General features: G+C 44.6%; 1 protein-coding gene and 1 long non-coding RNA gene across 6 annotated transcripts in view; one reads left to right on the top strand and one right to left on the bottom strand.

The window, feature by feature from the left end:
• The window catches only part of LOC109526473 (SRSF protein kinase 3-like), a 45,784-nt gene that overhangs the window by 28,245 nt on the left and 10,276 nt on the right, over positions 1-7,263 (top strand). For 4 of the 5 annotated variants that reach the window (XM_019887765.1, XM_019887763.1, XM_019887762.1 and 1 more), the window contains exons 3-10: positions 1,658-2,970; positions 3,080-3,188; positions 3,278-3,365; positions 4,151-4,238; positions 4,334-4,440; positions 4,560-4,725; positions 5,018-5,043; positions 6,297-6,389. In XM_019887765.1, coding sequence (XP_019743324.1) covers positions 1,658-2,970; positions 3,080-3,188; positions 3,278-3,365; positions 4,151-4,238; positions 4,334-4,440; positions 4,560-4,725; positions 5,018-5,043; positions 6,297-6,389 — 1,990 coding nt within the window. Of the gene's footprint in view, positions 1-1,657; positions 2,971-3,079; positions 3,199-3,277; positions 3,366-4,150; positions 4,239-4,333; positions 4,441-4,559; positions 4,726-5,017; positions 5,044-6,296; positions 6,390-7,263 lie in introns of those variants that run through there. The other variant, XM_019887766.1, reaches the window with a different exon arrangement.
• Positions 292-780, bottom strand: LOC109526474 (uncharacterized). Its single transcript, XR_002170345.1, has 2 exons — positions 496-780; positions 292-345 (listed from the first exon to the last, which is right to left on the bottom strand). It is a non-coding gene; the product is annotated as an uncharacterized LOC109526474 (long non-coding RNA).

Here is a 7,263-nt window from a genome sequence, read left to right as displayed (position 1 = left end):
TGGGGAAATTCTTGCATCTGCTTCCTCAGACAGTTGCCACAACAAATGTCCTGTTCTAATGAGGTAGCAAACCTCCACTCACACATTTACACAGTCACGCATTAAGCGCATTTTATTCGATTACCTTCAACCTAGGTAACGATCTATATACACACTCTATTTACACACGGAGTTTAAGCACGTGCAGGACACCGCCGCCCTCAACAGTTTTAAAGACTTCACTCTGCTTATATACCTCATAGGGACTAGTATGGCTCAGGGCTTTAAACGGCTTTCAAGACCACGTCTTTAGCCGGCGCGCAAACACTCATTCAACGCTTGAAAGAGTCCCTTCTCAATAGATCCCTCTCAGGCTCAAATTAAGTTCTCGAACCAGGTGTAGTCTAGGTACTCGGTTGTTACAAATCTGCAGCACCTGTCCTGAGAGGGTTCCAATTAAAAACAGGTTTAAAGACTACCCCGACCTCCGTCTTTACAAACCCAATGCGCAAACACTCATTCAACGCTTGAAAGAGTGTTAATGCGGAGTTTAAGTACGTACAGGACACCGCCGCCCTACTTACCAAGAGTAGTCCTCTCTCCTCTGGATTCGCTTCAACCCTCAGCCCCCAGACGAGGAGCCGAAACCTAGTCCCGGAAAGGGTGTTTTAGCCGTGGCCACGGTCTTCCTGGCCGTCGACTCAGCGTCTGGAGGCGTCAGGTATATTGCGATCCCGGACGAGCCCCCAAAAATGTCAGGTTTATCCAATATGACACTTAGGAATAAAACACAAGGAGAAGACAGGAGAGTCAATTCTGGTACCAGGAGGGAACGAGGAGAAGCGTTAGGTTTCAGTTCTCGGCACGTCACCCTAACGATCTCCCCCTTCACCCCCTCATTTATTGGGAAATCTACTACAGTATGTGAGTGTAAATTACGTACATGTGTGCAATTGTTCCAAAAACATCACGTTGCAGCTGGTGTTGATGGCTCCATTCACTGTCCAACCTTGCTCCTGTTTAGTCTGAACACTTATCTCTTCCCAACCACGTCCTCGGAAAGATGGTTGCGTCCCTAAACTTCCACACAGTGCACTCAGCATTCTTGATTATAAATGTGAGTATATAAATATAATACAAAGGATTATAAATGTGAGTACATAATGATTAATATATCTTTATTAGAAGCATAAGCGTTCTTCATTGCAGGCATAGTCAATTAATGATTGCAGGCATAAGCGTTCATCTTTGCAAGCATAATCAATTTATCATTGCAGGCATAAGCTTTCTTCTTTGCGAGCATAATCAATCAATCAATCAATATCAAAATAACAATAATAACATTAATAATAAGCGAATGTATGATAACTAAAAATAATCAATCTGTCAATCATGACCGTCACATGTTGACGACTTAGCAAACTAAATTCCCCGCAGCACTGATTGGACAAGCAATGTAATGTGATCATCTGCAGCCAGCGATGGCCAAGCGGGCGTGTCATAACTAATTTACATGTTGAGTCGGATGTATCTTCACCTCCATGGCAGAGGCTCCGTCGAACCCCTGAGACCGATTCACCGAACCCCTGGGGTTCGATCGAACCCAGGTTAAGAACCACTGTGAAACCTTGCCTCCTTTCAGTGTGTGCTTACCGAGGGTCTTTGTCTCTTGTTCTAGTTCTGATGACCTTTGTGACAGACTACAACCCCGGACACAGGAAGACCTCTCAGTCTTACCCTTCACTCCCAAAACAGACGCACCTTTACAAAGTACAAGTAGTGACACCATAGTTGAAGCTCAAGAAGTAACCCCTCACACTGTGGATACATGCTTCCCTCACCTGGACCCCCCAACCCAAAATTTAACACATACCCCTTCAGATCAGTGTTCTACAGATGTTCTTCACAGCGCCATCATCCTCCCTCTTATCCCCCTGACAGAGACACACCTCAGCCAGCCACTTTCTATTACACATCACAAGCCCACCCAAAACCAGCCACTTCCTATTATACCTGAGAGTACAGCCCACAGCCAGCCACTTCCTTTGCCAATGCAGAGTCCCGCCCACAGCAAATCACATCCTGTTTCACCTCATAGCAGGCATTTATTTTCCATCCCCACTGAAAGCCCTTCCCACAGTCCAACACTTTTTGATCCTGGTCAGAGCCCCACCCACAGCTATTCACTTCCTGACCCAGATCAGAATCCCACCCACAGCCAATCACATCCTATCCAAGGTCAGAATCCAACCTGCAGCCATCCGCTTCCTGTCCTGGCTCACATTCCTTCCCAAAGCAAATCACTTGCTGTCTCGCCTCAGAGAAGGCATTTATTGACTGTCTCATCTCAGAACCCTGCCCATAGCCAGTCACTTCCTGTTCCATCTCGGAGCACCACCAACAGCCTGTTACTTGATCTCCCGTCTCCTGGCCCCACCCACAGTCATTCATTTTCAATGCCATCTCAAAACCCTACCTACAGCCCTGCACATCCTGTCGTATCTCAGATATTTGCCCAGAACCAGTCACCTCCTATCCCATCTCAGAGTCACACTCATAACACTAGCCAATCACCATCAAGTGTCAAGAAGGAAATGTCATATGATTTCAGCACATGGAGTCATTTAACATTTGAAAATTCTAAATCTAGTCATGCAACAGCCAAAACTACCACCCTGTGCACAGCTAAAGCCTCTACTACTCCTCCAGTAAGCTCTTCCCCCCTGAATCCATTACTGCCCACCTCTGTGAGCCTCACCACAACTGTCTCCTCCTTCCACCCTTACTCCCCACTGATCTCTTCCTCTGCCACCTCCCTTCCAAACTTAAACTGTAACCCTTCAAATTCCATGATATCATCAGTGCCAACGTGTGTGGTCACACCGTCACCTGCTCCTCTGAGCCCACCACCTGCAGAGTTAACCCTGCCCCCTTCTCAGCTTCTGGGCTCTGATGATGAAGAACAGGAAGATCCATCAGATTACTGCAAAGGTGACAATTTCAACATAAAACCATATCTGGTCATCCTGGAAGCTTTACTTCTACGTGATCATCATCTGAATGTAGTATATGTGTGACTGTTCTGGTCCTTGTGTTCCAGGTGGTTACTACCCAGTCACCATCGGAGACCTCTTTAACGGGAGGTACCATGTGGTCCGCAAACTTGGCTGGGGACATTTCTCTACCGTCTGGCTCTGCTGGGACCTGCAGTACGACTCTGTAGAGTTTGTCTTGTTTTCTCTACCTCCGTCTGCAGTCATGTCCTCTGACCATGTACCTTCCCTTTGTTTGTTTTCAGGAAGAAACGCTTTGTTGCATTGAAAGTGGTGAAGAGCGCACTCCATTACACAGAGACTGCTCTGGATGAGATCAAACTGCTCAGATGTGTGAGTGTCAAGCCTTGGAGCATCACATCCTGCACCGAACCCTGCACTTTTTCCTACATGAGCTCCTAAACCTTATTTTACATCTAGGCTTGGATGTAGTCTTGCACCTACTCTTGAATGTAGTCCTATACTTTGTCCTGGACCTAATCCTACACTTTGTCCAACATCTTGTCCTAGACGTAATACTGTACATAGTGCTGCACGTAATCTTACATGTAATGCTAAATCTAGTCCTACAGGAATCCTTACACCTTGTTATATAGTTATTCCTGCATGTAGTTTTGCACCTGCAGTAGTCCTGTATGTAGTACTGCATGTACTCTGATACCTTGTCATGGACATATTCCTGCACTTAGCCCTACCTTGTCCTACACGTAATACTGCACCTTGTCCTGCACTAGCCCTGCACTGACTCCTTCAACTAATCCTACACCTAGTCCTACACCTAATCTTACATGTAATTCTTCACCTTGTCCTGCATGTTGTCCTGCACTTTATCCTCATATCGAGCCCAGCAGTAAGTCCTGCACCTTTTCCTGTAGCGCACCAGAAACATAGCCATACGCATAATCCTACACTAAGACCCACACCTAGTCCTGCATCCATTTCTAAACGAAGTCCTGCTTCTAGTACCACACCCAATACTAAACCAGACCCAAACGCAGTCCTTTACCGTGGCCCACACTGACTACCATTCCCAGTCCTCCATCTGGTCTTGCATTTAGTCAATACTTAACCCTGCATTTTGCCTGTCACCAGCCCTCACAGTGTGTCTCTGTGTCCAGGTGAGGGACAGTGACCCATCTGACCCCCACAGGGAGACAATTGTCCAATTAATTGATGACTTCAAGATTTCTGGAGTCAATGGCGTGCGTATCCTTCATCCTGTCTCACTTGACTGACCCCATCTATGTGTCTGTCTGACCATGTCTACCCGCCCAGTCTTTGTTATCCTCAGCCTGTGTTAGATGTATGTATGGTTCTGGAGGTTCTTGGTCATCAGCTGTTAAAATGGATCATCAAGTCAAACTACATGGGCCTTCCTCTGGTATGTGTCAAGAGCATTATCAAACAGGTAAAACACACACACACACACACACACACACACACACACACACACACACACACACACACACACACACACAACAAAACAAGAAAGTGTTGTATGACATGTTTGTGTTGACATGTTTGCAGGTGCTACAGGGTGTGGACTACCTACACACGAAGTGTAAGATTATCCACACAGATATAAAACCAGAGAACATCTTGCTGGACGTAGATGAGGTCTACATCAGGAGGCTCGCTGCTGAGGCCACTATCTGGCAGAGAGCTGGAGCCCAGCCCCCTTCTGGCTCATCAGGTGACTGACAGCCAATGATTGGTCAGTTTCTCCTCGAGGGCTGCAGAATCTGTCACACAACTTTTGATGCTCCTCTTGCTTGCATCTAAGGCTTTGCCCGTTAAGTCGAAACTTGCTCTCTGGTCTTTTGCCCATGTCCTATGTGCCTGACTTGTGCCCGACTTATTTGCTGTTGTCTTTTAACTTCCACTTCCATCTGTTTTCTGCACTCGCTGTTTCCTGTTCTCATGTTCTGTCTTTATCTCCAGCTTTCTTTCATTCTCTTTGTCTTTCTCTCGGTGTGTCTCTCCAGTCAGCACAGCTCCCAGGGATTTCCAGGTATGTGTCCAAATGTACCACTTGCTGTGTTGTGATTGGTTTCTCTGCTTCAGCTACTGGATCTTGACTTTTGACTGACTAAACTAAATGCAACAGCCTGATAGTTGCATGTAATCACCAACTCCATACTACCTACCCAGTCACAAACACGGAGAAAGCCTTTTGGAGAAGCAGCAGAGGCTAATGTTAGCTGCTCCGCGCCTTGTGGTCACTTATTGTCATAGCTTGCTTTTGCTATCAGTTTCCATTCACTGTGGAATTACTGATACTTTATTGTGCCTTACTTTCATGTGAATCAGATCAGGAACATGATGTTTCATAATTTTGACACAGTGCTTAGGTTCAACAGCACAAATACAAGCTTTCACACACACCTCAAGTGCCCCCCAACTTTGCAACTCCACAACAAATTTGTGGTGGAGTTGCAAAGTTGGGGGGCACTTGATTAATTCCAATTAATTTCAATCCAATTATTATTTTCTAGTGAAAAGAAAGGCATCATCTTAAATGGGGGGGAAAAGTGAAAAACTGAAAAATAAAATCACTGGAAACAAGCTATGGAGTATAATAATAAGAAATAGTTTCAAGTTTTTCATATTCTGAGACTGGCTTTTACTGACCTGTCCCACCTCCCCTTCTCTGTGAAATGCATATATCACTGAGGCAATGTGTGAAATTTGAGTGGTCTGGTTTTAATACACTACTTTGAACCCATTAACATGTCTAAGCTGCCCACAATCAATACAACTCTTAGTAGATAGTAATAGATTTTTCACTGCTATTTGTCGCTATTATATTACATTTTTAAACAGTTTTATTTTTAAACAGTTTTATTCTTATTGATGAAGTTGATGCTGATTATCTTTTTCAAATCTACTCAATGGCAGAAGTACGCTGTACTCGTAACCAGTAGAAAGGAAATTATAGTAGTCATGCTATAGTCTACTTTGGGAGCCATTAATAAGCCCGCATTTTGATATACAAGACTGTGAGCCCAAACTTGAAACGGCACAATTCACGAACCAAAGATAACCAACTTCAGGATAGACTACAGTTTGCGTGTGTATGCAGGGGGCTTCAAGAGGCTTACGTACTGTATGGGGGCTCAGAATTTGATGCCACCCCCACACTCACAGTGTTGTGTGGTTGAACTGAATCCTACACTATTGTGCTGTTCTCTTACCTATATATATGTGTGTGTGTGTGTGTGTGTGTGTGTGTGTGTGTGTGTGTGTGTGTGTGTGTGTGTGTAGGTTGGGAAAATGTCAAAAAACAAGAAGAAAAAATTGAAGAGAAAAGCTAAGCGGCAAGAGAAACTGTTAGAGGAGAGACTCGTGGACATTCAGGTACTGCAATGACACTCAAACGTGAGCGTACGCCTAACACTGTACTATGATATACAAGAGCAAATAGTGTATCTGCATCAACTAATACGGCATTATTAAATTATGTATAATTGCTCTATTTTTCTGACTACATGTCACTCCGGAGTATAAGTTGCACTAGTCAAAAAATGCACCAATAAGAAGAAGAAAAAAAAATTCCGGACGATAGCCTCACATTTTTCAGTTTGGCTGGTCCTACGACTCATACTCAGATGCACGTTGTATATGGGTGATTCTCAGAGTGTATGGTCCAACCAGTTGGTGAAACACTGACCCATTTCGAGAGTCAGTATTTTCTTCCCTTCACAGTCAATCACCCAGGTGTCACTGCTTACAATATTGCAGATCGACTGCAGAGATAAAATAAACAACTTGACTGAGATTTGTGCTGTTGTTTGTGTGTGAATGTATTTCGAGTGCTGAAAAATAGCCACTTCCTCATAGTGATTGCCCAACACCCGTGTGTGTGTGTGTGTGTGTGTGTGTGTGTGTGTGTGTGTGTGTGTGTGTGTGTGTGTGTGTTTATATATATATATATATCCCGTATTTTCACGACCATTCGGCGCACCGCATTGTTGGCCGCAGTCTCAGTAACGGGTGCTCTTTCTGTATTTGACACATACACAAAACGCACTGTATGACTGGGCGTAGCTAGGCATGGTAAAACATATGGCAGCTTAAACATACGGCATGCATGCACGCACGCTAAAAACACGTTAGCTTGAAGCATACGGTAGCATGCATGCATGCTAAAACATACCAGGTATGCTAGCTTAAAGCATACGGTAGCAGCTAAGACATACGGACACACGCTAAAAACACGTTTTTAAAAAGG

This window comes from Hippocampus comes, unplaced genomic scaffold, assembly GCF_001891065.2.
Source record: "Hippocampus comes isolate QL1 unplaced genomic scaffold, H_comes_QL1_v1.1 scaffold245, whole genome shotgun sequence".
Classification (NCBI taxonomy): domain Eukaryota; kingdom Metazoa; phylum Chordata; class Actinopteri; order Syngnathiformes; family Syngnathidae; genus Hippocampus; species Hippocampus comes.
This window is presented reverse-complemented; position numbering and strand designations above follow the sequence as displayed.